At 35.5% G+C, this 23,762-nt stretch overlaps 1 protein-coding gene across 1 annotated transcript in view; it reads left to right on the top strand.

The window, feature by feature from the left end:
• The first annotated feature begins 1,266 nt into the window (after nucleotides 1–1,266).
• Nucleotides 1,267–23,762, top strand: part of LOC140156627 (arylsulfatase J-like) — a 34,812-nt gene continuing 12,316 nt past the window's right edge. The window contains exons 1-3 of the mRNA XM_072179561.1: nucleotides 1,267–1,604; nucleotides 5,730–5,916; nucleotides 21,849–22,048. Of these exons, the coding sequence (XP_072035662.1) occupies nucleotides 1,275–1,604; nucleotides 5,730–5,916; nucleotides 21,849–22,048 (717 nt within the window). The 5' untranslated portion in view covers nucleotides 1,267–1,274. The remainder of the gene's footprint in view (nucleotides 1,605–5,729; nucleotides 5,917–21,848; nucleotides 22,049–23,762) is intronic.

A 23,762-nucleotide genomic window follows, 5' to 3' on the forward strand; every position in this document is an offset into this window, starting at 1 on the left:
ATAGGGCATCTATTAAAAATACAAATTTACCCCCAATATTGTTCAGTTTGGAAATTGTGATTATTTTTCCAAGTGTAAGGATACTTTATTGGCGCAGTATATTTATATAGCACGGCTATAGCTATACATTTAGAAAGTAGGTTATAAAGCGCTAAATTATGACAAATAGGCCTACATGTCAAATTAAAAGAAACCCGAACACAAGTCTGAAGGGTGTAATGAAAATGCCAACCCGCGATGGGGGGGGGGGGGTGGTCATTCAAAATTCACCTGGAGATAGGAGGGACAGAAAATTAAAATCCCATATAGTAACACGCGAATTTTTCTAGGTTTGGACAGTGGATTTTCCCATGGACCTCATCCTAGGTAAATAAACAAACAGACAAAGTGGTTTTCATATTCATGGAATCCATAGCCCCTATAAATTGAAATTGCAGGCTATCACGGGAGCAAATTTCCAAAATTCACCTCATTTACCAGAACACCCAATTGGGGATTTGGGCTACCAAATCGCTGGTCAGGCAAAAGGGAAAAGGGACCTGGTTGACAAGAATGGAAATATCGATTTCTGCTGGTTGCTCTCGAGATAAAGTACTGAGTTTGACGTTTAAATAAAAATAAAATAAAAATAAATAAAAACGAAAATTCTGACAAAACTATAATATATATATAGACCCACACGATGTGCCGTACAGAGGTGGGAAAATATAGCAAAATATATTAGTTTGAGACGCTAAAAAAAATGAATTCCGTAAAAAGCTCGCGGGCGAACTAAAGGCCTATAAAAATCAAAAATATCACACTAAAAGACAAAATTTGATGCTTAATTTTAACACCAGGATTTTAAAAAAATGGATATCCAAGCACTAGGTTTTTAACTGACATTACTGAAGAAAAAAAGGATATTGCTTTATATTTGACCGAGAAAATAAATTTTATAGCAAAAAGGTGTTTCTCTGAATTGTGCTGATTTTAACATGTATCGATCGACTTTTAGCGCGACTATGCATTTCTAAAGAATCGGTTGTCCAGCGTTCTAGCTGGTTGGCAATAGATACAGACAGTCGTATTTGCATATCAATACCGAGGAAAGTGGGTTCGATGATAATCTATTCTCATCTTCTCTGGTTCGATGAACCCAAGGTGAATCAATGAGTGCTTCCTATATCTATTATGTTTTGTTTTAGCATTTGTCACAGTTCGTTGTCAAAGTATTCGTTACCACTTTGCATCGTAGCCTTAAGACTAGAAGTTGTTATTTGTATTTTTAAACGATGTCAATTGTATTTTTCAGACTAGCAATTCTCGTTGCAGTACTTTCGGCTGTATACATCTGCCTAGAGCTGCTGCTGAAAGCACAAGAAGAGTCAACTTATATAGATACCGCTATAAATGGCAATAGAAGGTCGCCTCCGCATGTTGTCTTTATTCTTGTTGACGACTTAGGCTACAATGACGTGGGCTACAATGCCAAACTGCATGGATCAGCTATAAGAACACCCAATATTGACAAGCTAGCCTCTCATGGAGTCATATTAGATAACTACTATGTGCATAATGTATGCACGCCAACGAGAGCGCAACTTTTGACTGGACGCTATCCGGTAAGTTACAGGGCCGGTGGGACCGGAAGCCCGTGGGTATAGATGAATCCAATTGCACCTAGCTCGAGATACTCTAGCTAAAATCAGGAGGGTGAAAGTGCATATAGGAACAATGCCAAAAACTACGTCACGCCGGTCACGCTATTGTTCGACTTAAACTACATCATTCGCCATTTTGTAAATATTAACGCATGATCGTTGCTTTGAAGTTTCCACCAGATAGTCTGTGGATAGCGCAAGAGCATGCTTTGACCATGCGCAAAAAAATTAATATCATGAAGATGTTTAAGATTGATTCTTAGATGTTTCAAAAATTACCGTCATATTGCATAGATTCATCAAAGAATGGTTTGAAGTACTAACCTTATTTAGTAATTTTAAAAATCGGGAGAATTTTACAAAATCAATGTTTTTACCTGTCGGTATTACAACTCGTGAAACACATTAGTGATGTGCCTGGGTGACCTAATCTACTAACCTTTAACGTTTCCTCTATGAACTCTAACCCTCCTGCAATATGGCGCCTATTGTCTAGAGTTAAACTACATCTTTCGGTGTGTTACGTAATACTACGATGCCTATCCCATTATATCGATCCCTGCTAAAATACAGGTTTACATTTACTATCCAGTCTCAACGCTGGACTACCGATTCTTTAGAAATGCATAGTCGCGCTAAAAGTCGATCGATACATGTTAAAATCAGCACAATTCAGATATACACCTTTTTGCTACGAAATTAATTTTCTCGGTCAAATATAAAGCAATATTTTACAGTAATGTCAGTTAAAAACATTGTGCTTGGATATACATTTTTTTTTAAAATCCTGGTGTTAAAATTAGGTATGAAATTGTGTCGTTTAGTGTAAGATTTATGAATTTTATAGGCCTTACATCCGTCCACGAGCTTTTTTCGGAATTCATTTTTTAGCGTTTCAAACTAATATAATTCGCTAAGGAAAGATATTTCCCACCTCTGTAAAGTACATCGTGTGGGTCTATCTATTATTGTTTTGTCAGAACTTCCGTTTTAATTTCACCTTTTTTCACGTCATGCTCCTAAAATCTCAAACTCAGTACTTTATCTCGAAAGCAAACAGCATAAATAGTCGATAATTCCATTGATCTAATCCAGGTCTCTTCTGCATTGAAAGCAGGATTACTCGACGGGCGATTTTGTAGCCCAAATCTCCCATTTGGGTGCTTTGGTAAATTAAAGTGAATTTTGGATATTTGCTTCCGTGATCATGGTGATAGCCTGCAATGGCAAATATGGTTTCCATGATTATGGCGACCATTTTGTCTGTTTGTTTACCTAGGTTAGTCCGTATTAAGAGACGTACGTTGTACTGTCCAAACCTACGTAAAATGAGTGTTGGCATTTTCATTACACCCTTCAGGCTTGTGTTCGGGTTTGTTTTTAATTTGACATGTAGGCCTATTTGTCATAATCATGATAATAGGGCTATACTTTTTTAAATGTATAGCTATAACGTGCTATATAAATATTATACCGGTATGTAGGTTATTTAATTGTTTTGTTTTTATAAACTTCCATGTTTAACCTTGTATTGTTATTCTAAAAGCAGTTCAAGTTCAAACAAACACAAACAAAAGGCACCATACCCAGTCACCTTCATGACAATTGAAACACTAGGTCAAGTATTAACATCCAAATTTTCCTTTGATCTTGGTTTTTAATGGGATGTAATTTTCAAAGATCATTGTGTGTTATTTTTATTTGCACTGTGATATGGGAAAGTTATCTGTGTTTTGTTTTGTCACTTGTCTGCATGTATGTGTGTTTGGGGGATGGGTGTGTTGACTGTTGAGGGGGTGTTACGTAATACTACGATGCCTATCCCATTATATCGATCCCTGCTAAAATACAGGTTTACATTTACTATCCAGTCTCAACGCTGGACTACCGATTCTTTAGAAATGCATAGTCGCGCTAAAAGTCGATCGATACATGTTAAAATCAGCACAATTCAGATGTACACCTTTTTGCTACGAAATTAATTTTCTCGGTCAAATATAAAGCAATATTTTACAGTAATGTCAGTTAAAAACATTGTGCTTGGATATACATTTTTTTAAATCCTGGTGTTAAAATTAGGTATGAAATTGTGTCGTTTAGTGTAAGATTTATGAATTTTATAGGCCTTACATCCGTCCACGAGCTTTTTTCGGAATTCATTTTTTAGCGTTTCAAACTAATATAATTCGCTAAGGAAAGATATTTCCCACCTCTGTAAAGTACATCGTGTGGGTCTATCTATTATTGTTTTGTCAGAACTTCCGTTTTAATTTCACCTTTTTCACGTCATGCTCCTAAAATCTCAAACTCAGTACTTTATCTCGAAAGCAAACAGCATAAATAGTCGATAATTCCATTGATCTAATCCAGGTCTCTTCTGCATTGAAAGCAGGATTACTCGACGGGCGATTTTGTAGCCCAAATCTCCCATTTGGGTGCTTTGGTAAATTAAAGTGAATTTTGGATATTTGCTTCCGTGATCATGGTGATAGCCTGCAATGGCAAATATGGTTTCCATGATTATGGCGACCATTTTGTCTGTTTGTTTACCTAGGTTAGTCCGTATTAAGAGACGTACGTTGTACTGTCCAAACCTACGTAAAATGAGTGTTGGCATTTTCATTACACCCTTCAGGCTTGTGTTCGGGTTTGTTTTTAATTTGACATGTAGGCCTATTTGTCATAATCATGATAATAGGGCTATACTTTTTTAAATGTATAGCTATAACGTGCTATATAAATATTATACCGGTATGTAATATTATGTATAGGCCTATCGGGCGTGGGGTGGGTGCAGAGGTGTGTGAGGTGGGTAGTAGGGGGGTGTATATAGGGAAACTTTGGGGTGGTACTCAACACATTTTAAATATGACTTTCAATGCAAGGCTCATTGTTGCCACAAATGTGTTTTTTTTTCTTTAGGTTATTTAATTGTTTTGTTTTTATAAACTTCCATGTTTAACCTTGTATTGTTATTCTAAAAGCAGTTCAAGTTCAAACAAACACAAACAAAAGGCACCATACCCAGTCACCTTCATGACAATTGAAACACTAGGTCAAGTATTAACATCCAAATTTTCGGACCTGATCTCTCCCCCATCGATTGTGACCTATAATCCCCGACATTGCCTTTATGAACTCACATCCGCCTGACAATATCCTGCTAGGATTGAAAGCTCAGACCATTAACTAAATTTAAATATTATATTTGGTGGGCATGCTGGTCGGTGACACTTCTTTCAAATTGGTAGAATGGAAACAACGAAAATAAACTTTAATTGGAAATATTCATATATCATTTCCCATGGAAATGGAGTGACAATGAATAATTATGGGCTATTCCAGTTGGAAGCCATATACCCTCTACAGAAAACAATAACTTAATCTCCCACACTGGGAGTGCAGATTTCATATGGAGTCTAGTCACCCATTTGGGCAACCCAATTTGATATTCACACTCGGATACTCCCTGTGTGGAAGACTAAAGCCTTAATATATGATTTCCCTCAAATTTTTATTTTGTTATTCTTTATTCAAAATGTTGAAGTAATATTAGTAATAACTGCCAGGAAGAGCTGCTGTCCATTTTAAGTTGAAATAATAAGCTAAAGTGAAAGAAACCCCACTGCCTATTTTGGCCATTTAACATGCAGTTCTATGGGACGACATATTATCATAATTTTTATATTATGATAATATGTCGAACTTTGCTCTGTTGATCTACAAAGACTACAAATTTGGCTGCTTCCGTTTAGGTGCAAGTTGGGACATGTGTAAACATTACAAATATGCAAAAAATCAGGTTTGAAAAAAATTAACCAATTTCGTATTATAAGATCGTACATTATGGCTTTAAGGTCATGTCTTCCATTTCAACTGGAATAACCCAATAGGTGTTAGCATAGATTTCCATACCCAAAAAATAGTTAGTATCAGAGACCCCGGTAAAAGCTCACCTTCTTGTGTAGTGCAGTGGCTTTAGAAACATGTGAGACTTTGCGACCGAATTCTAAATTCAAACACGTTGCAAGCCGGGACTATTTTTCGCCGTTAATTTTTTTTATGCAATTATTCTTATAATTATAGATACGATATGGGTTACAACATCATGTGATTGAGGTATCGCGGCCATCTTGTCTTCCATCAGATGAGGTTACATTAGCAGAGGAATTACAAGACGTTGGTTACTCTACACACGCAGTTGGCAAATGGCATCTGGGGTTTTATAAGGAAGATTGTTTACCAACCAATCGAGGATTTGAAACATTCTTTGGTATGATATCATAACTATTTATTTTTAATAAAAACAAACAAACATACAAACAAACCAATCATTTCTCCCTTCCTCCGTCTCTTTCTTTCTCCTCTCTCCATGCTCTTGATCGACCGATATCTCATGAACACCCATAGTCGATTTTATAAAATCACGCCATATCATAATCAAGGAGCCCCCACCTGACCCCCTCAGATTTTCTTTGTATTTTACTCGTATGTTGTACCTGTGAAAATATTAAAAACCTGCAAATTTGAGGTCTGTAGCTCTAAAGGATTTTCTGTGGCAGCCAATTAAAGTTGGATTAGGGGGGTCTAAATTTGGACCCAAAAGTGGCCCTTTAAATAAATTTCATCTTTGAGAGTCTGTGCCTTCTTTATTAAAAAAAAAGATGGAGGTCTGAAACCATATACACACTAACTGCATGCCCAATTTGTTAAAAAGTATAAAAAAATGTCTGTAATTGCGCGTTGTGTCACGCGGTCATTAAATATGCAAGAAAAATGTGTATGTTTTGTAAACTGGCAAGTTTAGCCCCCCTAAATTCACATTTTTTGTCAGATTAATTATTTTTTGTTGTCACTGATATTATATATAGGATAAATACAATGCATACCCAAAAAATTGAGCTCACAATTCAATTACATTTAGAACAGCGCCCTTACGAAGATGAAATTTATTGCTAATTCAACATTTTCAGGGGGCCCAAAGCGATGTGGTCCAGATTCAAAATTTATAAACATCACTTTTATATGGCTACTAGTCTTAAATTACAACTTTGCTAAGTCCCAGTAATTTTATAGGTTGACTTCATATAAAACGACAAGCCCGAAGTTGACAATTTTCTTATGATTGCATGTATTGCAAATGTGCCGAATTTGGAAGGCTTAAAAGTCAAATTGGCCATAATATTGAAAATAAATGATTAGATGCGTAGTTATTGGCCCTATTTACTTTTATTTCCATTTTATTTTCAATATACAGATTTTCTGTGGCAGCCATTATATGTGATGCGATCAAGCAAAATCAGTCGGAACTCGGAAATATTGATTTTGAGATACAGCCAAACAAAGGAAATATTTCCTTTCGTTTTCTGTTGTTTTGGAAACTCTTTATTTGCTCATATCTTTGGAACTGGTTGTTCAATTTCAATGGGGTTTTCTGCAAACTGCAGCTTTGTAAATGTTTTTTACTATCCTATAAGAAACTGAAAATTTAATATTTCACATATTTGGACCCAAAAGTTGCCCTTTGAGTAAATTTCATCTTTGGGAGCCTGTACCTTCCTAATATAAAGAGAGAGAGAGGTCTGAAACCTTGTATACACACTAATTGCATGCCCAGTTTATCAAAAAGTAAAAAACAATAAAATGTTTGTAATTGCGCGTTGTGTCACGGGGCTGTAAGATCAGATATACATGTACTAATGTAAATCGTAAATCCTTAAATCCCTGCCCTTTCACTAATGTCCTTCAGTAGAAAATAATATTATCTTAAGCCTTATCTAGTTCTTTTTTCTCTCCTCTCTCTCTTTTATATTTGTTAACACTATTACCTAACTATCTATTGTATTCTCTCTATTAGTTTCTTCTCCTACATTCCAAACCCCACCCTTGGTTCATTCTACCTGACACTCTCTAAACATTGAGATATATAAAGATGGATGTGAAATAAATTGTACAGCTGTATATAGATATTAACCAACAACTTGATTATCATTAGTATCATCCAGGTGGTGGCCGCATTGCATTCCCTAAATTCAGTAAATTTTCATCGTCAACCGTGTAATCGAATGGGATTATTTTGAAATTTTAAAACGCTTGAAATATCACAAACAAATAGGCCTATGTTGATAAATAATATAAATACAAGCTAAAACCGTTGGGGTTCGATAATGAACCCCACAAAATTAACCGAGTATATTGGAAAATGGCATACGGCCGGGCGGTTTCACAAGTTGCCGGCTCGATCATGTCATCCGCCGCCTGGTATATCATCATTATACGAGGGGCAGTCAGTATGTTTTAAGAGTTGACTCGTGACGTCATATGTGGATTGTTTTCATGGCATTTCTCAATGATTACATAAACACTGTACCTTTGTCTTTCAAACAACACATGTAAAAATTATATCATACACATGATTACGTAACAGCATTAGCATAAAATCAATAGACTAGGGACACTGCCAAATCACGCAAAAAGGCGGGCCTTTTAAATTACAGCAAAGACACGTGTTTAAAATGTCCGAGAACAGCAAAAGTACAAGGGGCATAAGGCTAGTTTTTGGCAGGAATAAACACTAGGTCCTCTGTGTGCATTTGGTAAAACATGAAACTTGCCATTCAACTTTGGTGGAAATGGGACGTTTGGAAACTTCATCAACTTTAGGGCTTGAATGGAAGCAAAATTATTCTGCAAAAATGGAGTTAATGAAAAAGCAGTTATTACAAATGACATTAATTATCTCCAAAATATTGACTCAAATATAATGACTGGTCACGTGTGAGAGCTGGTACTCAGTGCGATGATAACTGGTGCAAATCAAACAACAATCTGCGCATGCGTAGGTAGGATGACCGATACAACATGGTGGAATTGCATGAAAATGGCAAATTTCCATGTAAATAGGGCCTAAAATATTACAAAATGCTATGACAATTTTAATTTAAATATTCATATGAATATTTATGGATGATCTCAACCTGAAATGAACAGAAAAGTTTTAAAAATAAATTTCTCATTAAAACGATGGCCTCTCTCTCTGTACCACTACTTTTTGTATAAATGTAACAATGGTAGAATAAGTTATATTTTAATCACGGATTCAAATATTTTCTAGGGAGACTCCTGTTTTAATGTGTGGAAGTTAGTCAACATAACTGGCACAAAAAAATTTAATTTCCACGTTTGCTATTTTTGGCAATATCAAGATTTGTATAGAAAGAAAAGCCTTGTTTTTATCAAAAATAAGACATATTTGACCACGCATTTTAAATAAACTAAAACCTTTACAGCCCAACAAACATGCTTTAATAAACTGGTAGTTTGTGTTCTATTACTGTTCCAAAAAGCAGCATTCGCCGTTCTTTAATTCCCGAGAAAATATAAAAAATACAACAACACCTCATTTCAGCCTCTTATTTCCCTTAACAAAAACGACTCAATTTCACCAGGTGACTTTAGACCATTGATTTTATGCTAATGCTGTTACGTAATCATGTGTGTGATATAATTTTTGCATGTGTTGTTTGAAAGACAAAGGTACAGTGTTTATGTAATCATTGAGAAATGCCATGAAAACAATCCAAATATGACGTCACGAGTCAACTCTTAAAACATACTGACTGCCCCTCGTATTTGTGCCATCATTTGTTTTATGTAAGAAAATAGCTCTTGCAGGGCCATGCAACAAAAATGTAATGTTTTGTATAATGGCAAGTTTAGCCCCCGTAAATTCACATTTTTTGTCAGATTAATTGTTTTTTGTGGTCACTTATGCTATATAATAGACAAATACAATGCATACCGAAGTCATTGAGCTGACAATTTATTCAGGCGGCATAGGACACGCAACACGTGACGTACGAGGCTGGCGAAGATACAGGGCTGACAGCCACATTCCAAATACACGGTTAGCAATTACAAATGGAAAATTAACATACTTGCAGTGGGGTACTTTGTCGAACCCCGACGGTTTTAGAGTAAGATAATTTTGCTTTGACACCACATATTAAATTTAGAATTTTTTGTGAAGATTTCATGATCATGTGTTAATCCAATGCCGACGTCAAAATTGGAGATATCGCTTCCACCACCGCCTGAATTTATTTACATTTCGAACAGCGCCCTCGCGAAGATGAAATTTATTGCAAATTCAACATTTTTAGGAGGCCCAAAGTCGATGTGGTTAACCTTCAAAATTTATAAAACATCACTTTTATATGACTACTAGTCTTAAATTACAACTTTGCTAAGTCCCAGTAATTTTATAGGTTGACTTTTAAGCCTTCCAAATTCGGCACATTTGCAGTACATGCAATCATAAGAAAATCTGAGACGAATATTTATTCGTCTCAGAAGAAAATGGTCAACAAAAATGATAGCAAGATTTATCAACGACAAAAATTAACAGATGGTACCTGATTCGATTGGATAATACTGATTATTAAAAAGGGAGCTTCCGGTGGGGAAATCACAAACATTTCACTATTAATGAACCCTTTGTTTTCAAAATGTCATGTTTTTGAGTACGAATTGTGAATTTCAAAAGGTTCGTTTAATTTTAGCATGAGACTCAGTATAGCAAATCACTCACACTCAGAAGAGATATTAAAATTGTCTCTAGAATTAAGTCATCCCCCCCATAGAAGCAAGGAGAAGATACTTTCAAAAGAAATTTGCTTTTAAAATGGAAAATCACACCAGAATTGAAATCGTGTCAGACACTGTCTGATTTCTTTTCTACTCACGGAGCTGAGAGGCAAATCACTTCGAACCGAACCGGAAGTGCAATCGCTGCAGGTCCTTAAGAACCTAAAATATTAGCAAAATAGGCGTATATATTTCCACAAAAAATTGTATTACATCATTTTAGGATAAAAGTTGAAATAACCTAAGGCAGTCGGTCATGATATATCGTGGATAAACTTGGCGCACTGATTTATTTCAATGACATATGTTATGAAGTGATCGCGGGCGGCGTCCTGTTCCACGCCCGTCCTCCTTTAAAAAATTAAATTACCTTTATTTTGTATTTTGTCTGCTTAAATATAAATACATTTTGATTTCTGTTGTTAATCATGCAAATAAAACACAAAATGAACGATTATATCAAATAGTTTTATAAATGATTTCGATTTCCTTTCTATTAAGTTTGTCTTTTTACCTCTGTACATGTGTATTTTTGGCTTCGTGGCGCAATCAGTTAGAGCGCTGTGACTTTTTTTTAAAGTCCCGCGCATGCCGACGTCCCGGGTTCGAAACCCACCCAAGCCTTCGTTTTATTTTTACTACATTTTTCCAGCTTGTGTTTTTGAATCATATTAAACTGGTCAGAAACCCGTATTACTTACAAAAGAGTTGCTTTTTTGTTTTTTGTTTTTTTTTGTTTTTTGATTTGCTTGACGGAGAATATTGCTAACTTATTCCTATTCCCTAACCATAATCCTCATAATCCTAGGGGTGGGGGGGGGGGGCAGATTATGTAATTATGTCGAAAAGTAATTTTGTTAGGCCTATAATTATGTTGTCAGTCATATTATTTTGATTTGTTATTTGTTATTCTGATTTGTTCCCGGGATTTGTATGCCGAGAAAGATAGGCCTATATCCTAATTATAATGAGCACATTTTGTACAAAAGCTTCCCCACTCCATTAACATCTCATTTCATGACGTCACCCTTTTTCTTGGCCAAATCTGTCTCGTTCGAAGGAACTCACCGCTTTTAAGCGGTGAGTTCCGCAAAAACAAACTTAAAAGTTGGTTTTTGCGGAATATCAATTTTAAACGTCTTATTTTCTCAAAAAAAGGACTCATTTTCATTGTCCTCATAATATTAGCTTGCCAATGATATGATGTTGTTTTTGCAATAGATCTGCCCTTTAACCAAAGGCAAAATTGTGCGGTGAGTATAAAGGTTCAAAAAAGAAATAAAGAGGCAGTGGGCAGAGGTGAAAACCGTGTGTATCATTGCATCTGTGCCAGGACTAATCGTGGATACCCACACAAAAATGTTTATTGGTAGGTTATCCGTATTCCATATGCTATGATTTTTGGCACTTTTATTCATATACCAGCAACGCATGCGCATATATATATATTTTTATTGCAACATTTTCTATTGTCCTGAATATGACCTCTCACACCATACCAATAATCATATATATTTTTTATTTTTTTTTCATTTTGGAGATAATTTTGATTATTGTGTCTACCTTGAGTGCTCGTCTCTCATGATTTTCACATTATATCTCTATTCGAAGAGAATATTATTACATTACAAGTTGACACTCGTTGCAATTTTTTATGCGTATTTCTCCTGAAAAAAGAGAAATATTGTGTGTGTAAAATTCGGGCTCGTACGTGTTCTACCCCCGTTTGAAGCGTACGTGTTCTTACCTCGTTTGGCTGATGACGTAAGTAAATGAAGCGGACACTATATCATGCTCTCATCATACAATCACAATTACTTACAAGTTTGATATTAGCAACAATGAGTTGTACTATTATTTACCATAACAATACTGCATAACAATATGCAGACTATTGTTCTCATATGGGAAACAAAGCGTCACAGATTATTGTTACCATGCGTTTGCTTTGTTCATCCAACTGAAACTATAATAACTATAGCATTACAATATCGCAAAGGGAAATCAGATACATGAGTTTGTGGACTTAACACAGTTTATATGCTAGTCTCAGATTGATCACGCTGACATTCTAAGCTCAAATTATTTATTTTTTAGCCCAAATATTTCTCATGATATTGATATACATATGAATTTTAATATCACAATTTACTAATATATAAAAAAAGAAGCGGCTGATTTTATCCATATGTTTAAAAACCATTAAATTTGTAATACTTAATTCAGAGGGTTTTTTTCTGTGAACAACAACAGTATACGTTCTGTGCATTGAGAATGTTTATAGTTCCTTCTTGCAAAGCAGGCACAGTCATTTCATGACGTCAACTTTTTTCTATGTGAAATCTGTCTCGTTCGAAGGAACTCATCGCTTAAGGGTAGACGAGGTATTGTTGGTCGAAGCAACCTAAAATCGATTTTCATTATCTAGATCAATATATTATTGAAAATTAACACCTTGATGTTTTGCAAAAGTTCATTCTACAAATCGTATACTTTGCAAAGTTGCTTAATTTATTAATGTTAATTAGTTATATACGTTTTACAAAAGTGTTGTTGCTTCAGCCCTCTTTACAACGTAACTCAAGAACTGCAGCACCTATAAAAGTATATCTGTGAAATTTTAATTCTTCTACACGCTCGCTATGAATTGAGCAATGCAGTTTTTACCAAAGCTCACTACCATTCGTAAGATGCTACGAACTACCAAATCACAACAATTTAAAATAATTAATAACCTTAAGTTGGTTTTTGCGGAATATCAATTTTAAACGTCTTATTTTCTTTAAAAAAAAGAATTTTCATTGTCCTCATAATATTAGCTTAGCAATGATATGATGTTGTCCGAGCAATATATATATATATGACCTTTAAATAGGCTGGGCCAAGTTGTTCCGTGTGTCTGTGGTGGGGACAATAATCCCTCCTTTGTTTTCCCTCGGATCAACATACACGTACAAATGATGCATGGTGAAATATGCTGATTTCCAGACACCGGAAGTAAAATTGCGCTTTTATAGAAAAATGGCAATTTCTTCGCACATACGAGTCTCACCTAATGTTTTCCACACATAGGTGGGTAAAATTATCGCATAACTCCTCAAAAAAAGTTTGGAAACTTTCAAAAACGGTTGTATATCAGAAAATCTTTTCTGTCAACAATGATACCTCATTTGTGGCGATAACTTATTCCACGGCTGAGTACCTTTCTTTGAAAGACAGAGTGGTCTCAAAGAAAATGTGCGAAACTGACCATAATCTGCGCTCATCTTATTGCTCTGAATGAATGAACGAGTGATTGAATGATTATCACAGAGAACTTAACGGCAACACGTATGAACCTTTATCGGGAAGCACAGCAAATGGTAAAAGATGAACGCATATCCAGTACCTGGACCCAAGACGGCAGAATTACGGTTCTAACACACATGGGCCGAAAGGTAACCGTCAATAGCCTAGCTGAACTAGATAAACTATAATTATTGCCGATACAATATCGCTCACAAATACTGTTTACTGCTAATGGTTTATATCATTAATAGTTTGTTCATTTTGATATGCATGATTACCTTTACTTTGTTACACTCAATTAATTTTATGCTTTACTTGTTTGGTTTCAACTAAGTTAATCGACCCATCAGACTGGTCCGTTTGTCGATCGCTCGTTTATGTGCTCATGATTCACCTCATTGAGCACTCAACTGACCTTGTCTGTCTGGTTCGATATAACCATGGAAGTAACTTATCTACTACCATTTTTATATGCCATGCTTTTTTTTTTGCCACATGAAACTGCTCTATTGTGTTTTTTTTATTTCTGTGTGTAAAATTTATGATTTTCATGCCATTGCCAAACAATATCACGGTTTAAGCAGTATTTTATTATCTGTTTTTGCTTCCCATGTTTCTAAGTTAAATAAAGCACAGGTGACCATAGCGTTGTCACTCTGTGGAATCACTTTGCTACATTTGTACATTGTTCACCAAACTGGTTAACTTGTTACTATTATGCTCACTTATCAGCTGCTCCTCGGAGTCTTCAGCCTTCGTTTTTAACCATTGGTGTTCAATGTTGCATTCTCCCATTCCCTTACCATATTATAAGTGCTTTTGAAGTACATACTATATATTTTCTCTATCATATTTATTATGTTGCTTTTCTGTATCTGATTTACATCATTATATTTTGTTCATTTTGATATGCATGCTTACCTTTAATTTGTTATACTTGATTTATTTATTATATTTCTGGTTTTTGTGTGCCCAGCATTTCATTCATATATGCATGATTACTTTCATTGACCTAACAGACATGGTCTATATGTTGGCCTACCGGGCATTCTGTCGTAACACGCTTGCCTACCTGCCCTTTTGGTCAGTATGTTCTTTCTCTGCCTTGCTCAAGTCCCATCTACTGAGCTTCAATTGACCTGGTCTGCATAGGTCTATGATTTTGGTTTTCTGTTTTTATACTTGTTATGTATCCCATGGTTACTCAATTCATTTTTGTTGATAATGTATCTAGTTGACTATAATAGTTGACTGCACTATATATTCTGTTCTTCATTTTGCCTTGTTGTTTGCTTTTTATATGCTTTACTTGTTTGGTTTCATCTAAGTAAATCGACCCATCAGACTGGTCCGTCTGTCGATCACTCGTTTATGTGCTCATGATTCACCTCATTTAGCACTCATCTGACCTTGTCCGACTGGTTCGATGTAACTTATTTACTGTCATTTTTCTATGCCATGCTTTTTTGCCACATGAAACTGCTCTAATGTGTTTTTTATTTTCTCTGCGTAAAATGTATTTACTGTATGATACTATCTATGATATTCATGCCATTGCCAAACAATATCCCGTTTTAAGCAGTATTTCATTATCTGCATTTTCACCATGTCACCAATTTGTTTTTGTTTCCTATGTTTCTAAGTTAAATAAAAGCACAGATGACCATAGCGTTGTCACTCTGTGGAATCACTTTGCTATACATTTGTACATTGTTCACCAAACTGGTTAACTTGTTACTATATGCTCACTTACCAGCTGCTCCTCGGAGTCTTCAGCATTCGTTTTTAACCATTGGTGTTCAATGTTGCATTCTCCCATTCCCTTACCATTTTATAAGTGCTTTTGAAGTACATACTATATATTTTACTCTATCATATTTATTATGTTGCTTTTCTGTATCTGATTTACATCATTATTATTTTGTTCATTTTGATATGCATGCTTACCTTTAATTTGTTATACTTGATTAATTTATTATGTTTCTGGTTTTTGTGTGCCCAGCATTTCATTCATATATGTATGCATGATTACTTTCATTGACCTAACAGACATGGTCTATATGTAGGCCTATCGGGATTCTGTCGTATCACGCTTGCCTACCTTGCCCTTTTGGTCAGTATGTTCTCTGCCTTGCTCAAGTCCCATCTACTGAGCTTCAATTGACCTGGTCTGCATAGGTCAATGATTTTGGTTTTCTGTTTATATATTTGTTATGCATCCCATGGTTACTCAATTCATTTTTGTTGATAATGTATATAGTTGACTATAATAGTTGACTGCACTATATAAACTGTTCCTCATTTTGCCTTGTTTGCTTTTTATATGCTTTACTTGTTTGGTTCCATCTAAGTAAATCGACCCATCAGACTGGTCCGTTTGTCGATCACTCGTTTATGTGCTCATGATTCACCTCATTGAGCACTCTTCTGACCTTGTCCGACTGGTTCGATGTAACTTATCTACTGTCTTTTTTCTATGCCATGCTTGACCTTTGGTTGGTCATATCATTTTTGGCTTACTTTGTCATTTTGGTTTTGCATTTTGGTATTGCGCAATTTGTTTCGCCCAATTTTCCTGTTCTCATTGTTTCTAGATTTTCAGTACTATTATTTTTGCTTTACTCTATACTCCCATTAATTTATAGTTTTAATTATTGTGTGTGATTTTTGGAGAGCTCTATCTAACCTCTCCGGATTTTGTACTATCCAAATCTTATTGATTTGCATTTAAGTTGTAATTTAAGTAAATCCTCATTTTTGTCTTTTTTTTTTTTTTACTGTTAATTAAGTATCCCTATTTGTTTGCACTATGTCTGATTTTGTATCATCTTTAAAATTTGACCCATTCCGTTTTGATAGTACCCTCAATACCCACTCCAATGAAACTGATGATGATTGTAATATTGATCACATAATGCAATGTAACTGTAACTATTATAACAGCTTATCTCTCAATCGGGTCCATAACCCAAATCTATGCAAATTATCGCTGTTTCACATGAACATCCGTAGTCTTAACAAACATGCCAATGATATTATTGATTATCTATCGACATTTGAACATCATTTCAATATCTATGCCTTCACTGAAACCTGGTTTAGATCAAACTGTGATGCAGATCTCATTGATTTGGAAGGTTACACTTCTGTTAATTGTCATAGAACTGGTCAAAGAGGGGGTGGAGCTTCTCTTTTTATTGATAACAACATTGAGTTCACGATTAGAGATGATCTTACCATCAAGTGTGATAATTGCGATTCAGTCTTCATTGAAGTCAATAGCCCGCGAACTCCTAATTCAATCATTGGGGTCGTTTATCGCCCAGACACAGTTAATTTGGATAGCTTCTTTTCTGATGTTGCTAGAGTCTTTGATATCATCAATAAAGAGCGCAAGATATGTTACGTAGCAGGTGATTACAATCTTGATCTACTTAAACATGGTTCTAACAATAAAGTGTCTGAATTCGTCAATCTAATCTATTCTAATAATTTTTTTCCTTGCATTGATCAGGAAAGTTGAAAAAGAAGGAGGAAGAACGGAATTATATCCTTGAGATAATCCCGTAGGTTATCCTGTCGCACCTATTCATAGTCCTTTATTCTCAGGTAGTTACACTTCTACTTGAAAGTAGCCTTTGATGTGATGTGCCTTGCCGACTACGGTTGATTAATTTTCACTCCAGAATTGAAACCATATCCAATGTTTCTATAGATAATTCCTTGAAAGTATGACACGTGTGTGTTAAGAACCTGATGTTGCTCTGCAGGGATACCGCACGTGGATACTATAAGAAAGAAATGTAGTTTTGTAAAGATTCCAAAAAATCCGCCCATTTTGGAATATATATTAATTATTTAGGAGAGTGTTTTAGGATTTTGTTAGAAACGGGATGATTTTTGATCATCTATATTTTATTGTTTTAATGTATTTTCCTGTCATTTCCTGCAAACCTAATAAAGATATTTTGATAATTGAAAATAGTCTGTATCATAAATCGTAGAGGTTGAAAGCGTAACCAAGCGTGCAAAATTATTATTTGCCATGGAACTTCGGTCATATTTTATTTGAAATAAACTGGATGTTAGGATCTGCATGCATGGTATGCATGGTATTGATGGTATACAGACACTGACCTTTTCCTAAAACCAGTAAGCAGCAACTTGTGTATCACACCCGTCATGGGTTCGAACCCTTTTGTTGTATTTTATTGTTAAACCTAAATAGCGTGATTGCTTTTGAATGAGCGGCAACACACATATTTTGTTTGAGGATAGCTGGATCTATCTCCTTCTTTTACATCTTCTCTGCATTGATAGACCTACACGGGTTACTGAAAATAGCGCAACCCTTCTTGACAACATTTTGACCAACGATATGTCTGCTAAGATCAATTCTGGGGTTCTGGTTGTTGATATCGCTGACCATTTTGCTATTTTTACCATTACATCAAATATAAACCCCAGCAGCCATGTGAATCCTTTCACTCAAATTTTTGAGAGGCGCCAATTGAAGCCTGATAATATCAAAGGTCTTAAGAATGGTATATCTTTAACTAATTGGAATGAGGTTCATAGCGAATCTAACCCTGAAATAGCTTATAATATTTTTGATACTAAACTAAAAAAGTTACTGAATACCCATTGTCCGATAAAAACATCTAAAGTTAGTAAGCGCCAGACCCCTAAGAAACCTTGGGTAACACCTGGCTTAATTAAGTCAATTTTCACTAAAGATAAATTATATAAACAATACTTAGCTAAACCTAATCCTGAAAATAAACTTAAATACACAAAATTTCGCAATATACTAAATTCCCTCCTACGCGCATCCAAGAAAAATCACTTTAGTTTTCAGCTTAATCTTCATAAGAATAACATGAAAAAGACATGGCAAACTCTCAATAATATTCTAGGTAGGAATAAAACCGCTAAACATGCAAGTTATTTTACTGATGATGATGGTAATGTAATTAAAGATCCCGATAAAATTGCAACAAACTTTAATGATTTCTTTACTAATATAGGTCCATCTCTTGCAAGTAAAATTCCGCCTCCTGATATATCCATTTTGGATCAAATTAAAACTTCTAATTCACCATTAAACTCCCTTTTTCTTTCACCATGTTCTACCCAGGAAGTTCTCGACATCACGCGTTCCCTTAAGGCGAGCACCAGTTGCGGCGTTGATGGCGTCAGCTCAAACATTCTTAAGCAGATTATCCCTGAAATTCTTGATGTCATCATACATATTTTTAATAGCTCCTTATCATCAGGTATTGTTCCATCAAAATTGAAAACGGCCAAAGTGAATCCGGTTTTTAAATCTGGGGACAAACATAAATTCACCAATTATCGTCCCATTTCTATTTTACCATCTATCTCAAAACTGCTCGAGAAGATCATTTATAACCGGATCCTTGACTTCATTACTGATCACAAAATTCTCAGTCCGAACCAATTTGGCTTTCGCAAAAATCATTCCACCTACATGGCTATTAATAACCTGTATGACACCATAACCACTGCAATTGACAATAAACTATGCACAGTAGGTATCTTCCTTGATTTAAGCAAGGCTTTTGACACCCTTGACCACTCCATTCTCCTTCAAAAACTTTACCACTGTGGCATTAGAGGAACTTCCAACTTGTGGATCAAAAACTATTTAAAGGACAGACAACAATTTGTTGTCTTCAATGGGAAACATTCCTCCACCAATACCATCCATTGTGGAGTTCCACAGGGTTCGATCCTGGGTCCCTTACTTTTCCTCCTTTACATAAATGATTTGCCCAATTGCTCCTCTAAACTTAAATTTATTTTATTCGCAGATGATACTAATATAATTTGTACCAATAAAGATCCGAATACCCTTGAAACCCTGCTAAATAAAGATCTTGAAATAATTTCTAACTGGTTTAAATTAAACAAGCTGTCATTAAATGTAAATAAAACTAATTACATGATATTTAAAAGTAAATATAGTCGGAATCCTAACATTGATATTAAAGTTAAGATTGATAATAAACAATTAGATCAAGTTAATACTACTAAATTCTTAGGGATCCTAATTGATGATAATTTAAGTTGGAAGTCCCACACTACTCACGTCTGTAATATCATCTCTAAATATAATGGCATCATCAGAAAAGTTAAGCAATTTCTTCCAATTGAGTCCTTGCCAACCTTATACAACTCGTTGGTTTATCCTTACTTAAACTATTGTGCAATTATCTGGGCTGATAATAATAATTCACACCGTGACTCTGTTCTCCTGTTGCAAAAGAAGCTCGTCAGAACCTGCACTAACTCACTCTGGTTAGCACATTCTGACCCACTTTTCATCACTTAAAACATTAAAAATTCATGATTTGTACATCCTTCAAATTGTAATTTTTATGTATCAATTTTATCATTGTCTCCTTCCTAACGACCTACTTGATCAAAATTATTTTACTATCAACAGTGATGTGCATAAATACAACACTCGTCATGCAGGTGATATCCATATTGAGCAAACTAACACATGCCTTGCATATAACACCATCAGAATCCAAGGTGCATTACTTTGGAATAATTTACCACCAATTCTGAAAAGCGCACCTTCGGTAGCTGTTTTTAAACAACACATGAAAAAACATCTCCTTGGAAAATATTTGCCAAGTTAATCGTAATTACATTCATGTTTCATTGCTACTTTAAAACGGTTTCTCATTTTTTGCTATCAGATCAGCTTTATGTCGGCACCCTAATTTTTGGTACATTATTTAGTTTACCTTCAATTTTATATTTTCCAATTATGTATCACTTCACTCCAATTTGTGTGCTCAGTGCATGGACAGCCTTGTGGCCATAACTGCTTGCTTTCTCTATATCGTCCATAGGCACTCAGTGCACGATTTTTAGTGAAAACTGTTAACTGTACCGAGCGTATTTTATTTTTTGGTAATGTTGTTTATGTATGTTGTAACTTTAGGCCGAGGGCACTGCACCTCACGCTCTGCGTTTAGCAGTGTCCTCATCCATCTCATTGACGTTTTTCATAAAAAAATTAGTTGCTTTTTTCCATTATATTATTGTATATAAATACATCATTTTTGTAACTCACTGTATCATAATTATATTGTTGTATATGAATGGATGGATGAAATAAAAAAATTGATTGACATGATCAATGGGATCTATGCATGAATAAAAGAATGAATGAAACGTTGTTTGCAGTACATCAAGTGCTAGGATGTGATTAGCAGTTCTACTACATGTGGATTCAAGCAGATCAACGCAAGTCAGCCTATCTTGCTGCCCACTTCTTCATAGTGGTCATTTGCAAGAACGTTCTAATCAAACATGGTTCGATTACCAGACCTGGATAAGGCTCGCGCTATTGATCAGCTTGAGGCTGGCATATCTCAGAATCACGGCAACCTTTGGATTTTCCTGCAGTATGATCTTCAAGCTAAAAGTCAAGTTTCGTCAGACCGGAGATGTCATAGACAGACCCAGAAGTGGCCGTCCAAGAAAAACAACGGCTGCAGAAGACCGGTATGTGAGACTGGCAGTACTTTGAAACCGTTTTTAATGAAACAGTGCGGTATTCCTTATTCATGTATACTGATGCAAATGGCGCAGACAATGACAGATTTGGCACATTTTCTTTGAGACCTCCTTGTCTTTCAAAGACAGTTACTCAACAATGAAATAAGTTATGGTCACAAATTTGGTGTCATTTTTGACAGGAAAGAACAATGCTTGTATTGATATGAAATAATATGGAAATAATTTTTAAAATGTAAATTTACTACAGGATAAAGTGTACTTTGTTCTATTTGTCTGAAATTCTATTTGTCTGTAATTCAATTTCACTTCTGGCCTTCATGGCCTTTTGATCATCTCCTCCATGTCATTTTACTCGTCTTTTTTTGTCTTTTCGTGTTTTTATATATTATTGCTTGTTGTTTAATGCTGTTGTTAATGTAGATGATGTGGAAAATAAAGACTTATTATATCATATCGTGGGAGCACGTGTGGCCGAGTGGATAAGGCGCCCGATTCATAATCCATAGGTTGCGAGTTCGAGCCCCGCTCGTGCCAACGTGTTGTGTCCTTGGGCAAGGCACTTTATCCTCGTTGCCTGCTGGGGGCTGCAAATTGCAATTGTGTCTGTTTAGGTGTGTTTATTGTTTAATGTACATTTCTAGTAATTTGACCTGCGGTCACCTTTAGAGTTTGAAATAAAACCTTCCCTTTTTTTAAATCGCATTTTCACAGGTATGTACAGTTCCACAATGGATCATTACACCTACTTAAAACATGACACTTTCCCAAATCAGAAGGTAGTAGGATTGGATCTTCATAATGACACTGTACAGAGTTTTGATCCAGCCTGGGATGGTAGTGGTCACTATTCAACGGAGCTCTTGACAAGAGAAGCTCAAAAGGTGATAAAACGACATACTACAATTGAAAAGGTAAAGATTCCACAAAGACCATGATAACTACTAGTATATTACGCTACAAGTACAAATGGGCTATTCCGGAAAATAAGTGCACAAACCCTATAGAAGAGTAACTTTCAAACTATTATGCAAAAGAAACTCCCCCCCCCCCCCTTTTAAGATCAGCGGAGGTGGGATCGAACCCACGCCGCGCTGTTATCATGCATACAGCATCGGCCTACTTCCAGCGCCTTAGACCGCTCGGCTACCTGACTTGTTGTAGCCATCTTGAAACTTATTTGAACATATAATCGTAACTCTATGCCACACAAGCAAAGACAGAAAATGTGCCATATTTTTGAATTTTATCTGCTTAAAAACATTAATGTTTATCACAGCGCTTAATTGTTGATATTTGCGCGTTCTACATACATAAATACGACAATACATGGGCCTATATACATGCACAATACATTATCGATTTTGACTCTCCCGATTGCCCGTGCGGACTGCACGTGGCTATATAGATCAGTATATGGAGCCAACCATTTTTTGGTATAAACGTTCGGGAGTTTTCCATTTATATAAAAAATCCACATTAGACCCCAAATTTTATTTCAGAAAATAAGTGATTAGATTACAATAAAAACGAAACAATAATCTTTGGCGAGGTCTAATGTAATTTTTACATAGAATTTTCAACATTTTTTCTGTCCTCATTTACACTAAATTAAAAAACATACTTTGAAGTGAATGTATAAAATTTAAATTTAAATTCTCTGCCTCCTAAACCACATAAACTATAGCACGCTTGGGTAACACGAATCGTTATATATGATGTACAGCTAATATTCATATATTCTTTTATTACATGGGATGCTTCAGTGTTTACACAAACATAAACAGTAATAATAACTAGGAGATAATTTGCGCTCACAGAGCGCAGACAATCGCAAGGCATGTAACCCTTTAATGACCTTTTGACCTGAGCTTTGACCTTAATGTTTCCCGGATCACAAGGTCTGTTGTCACCGAAATTGAGCCCCCATACCCCTTACAGAAAATGAAATTAGGGTATAAGATTTGATCTCAGATAACTTTGACTATATAAATGACTGTTTCATGTCCGCAAGAATATCTACACCCAAATCACGACCATCGGCCCGAGAGCGCCGTTCAAATAAGTTAGAATAATTTTCGGCAATTTGGCGGCCATTTTGAATTTTTTGGTATAAGGTAGCCATTTTGGATTTTGATCAACTATGTAAATGACTTTTTCATGTCCACAGACATATTCATAGACACCCAAATCACCACCATTGGCCTTAGAATACATTTTTATTAATTTTGACCCCCATTGTAGGGGCACCCCCGGAAAAATCTCTTTGGGCACATTTTTAAATAAAGTGGACTACGGGAGCGTGTTCTACGCAAAATTTCAGTTTATAAACCGTATCAAAGTGAACAATATTTCCCATCCGCGCGTGAATGAGAGCCCGACTAATTGGGGGAGGGTTGGAAAAGATTTCTTGAAGTATAGTGAATCCAGCACCTTTTGGCGGCATAATAAGATTCATACTGCAGTTACTGTCCGTTTTCCTATACACAATACACAGTGCTCTTTCCCATTGACGCGTGACCTCCACAAATAGCCCTACGTTAAAAGTAAAAAAATATATATGAAGAATTACAGAGTTGATTACCGCCGTTGAAACGGAGAAAAAAAGCTTTAAAAACGTAAAGTGAA

This window comes from Amphiura filiformis, chromosome 7 (assembly GCF_039555335.1).
Source record: "Amphiura filiformis chromosome 7, Afil_fr2py, whole genome shotgun sequence".
In the NCBI taxonomy this organism is placed as follows: Eukaryota; Metazoa; Echinodermata; class Ophiuroidea; order Amphilepidida; family Amphiuridae; genus Amphiura; species Amphiura filiformis.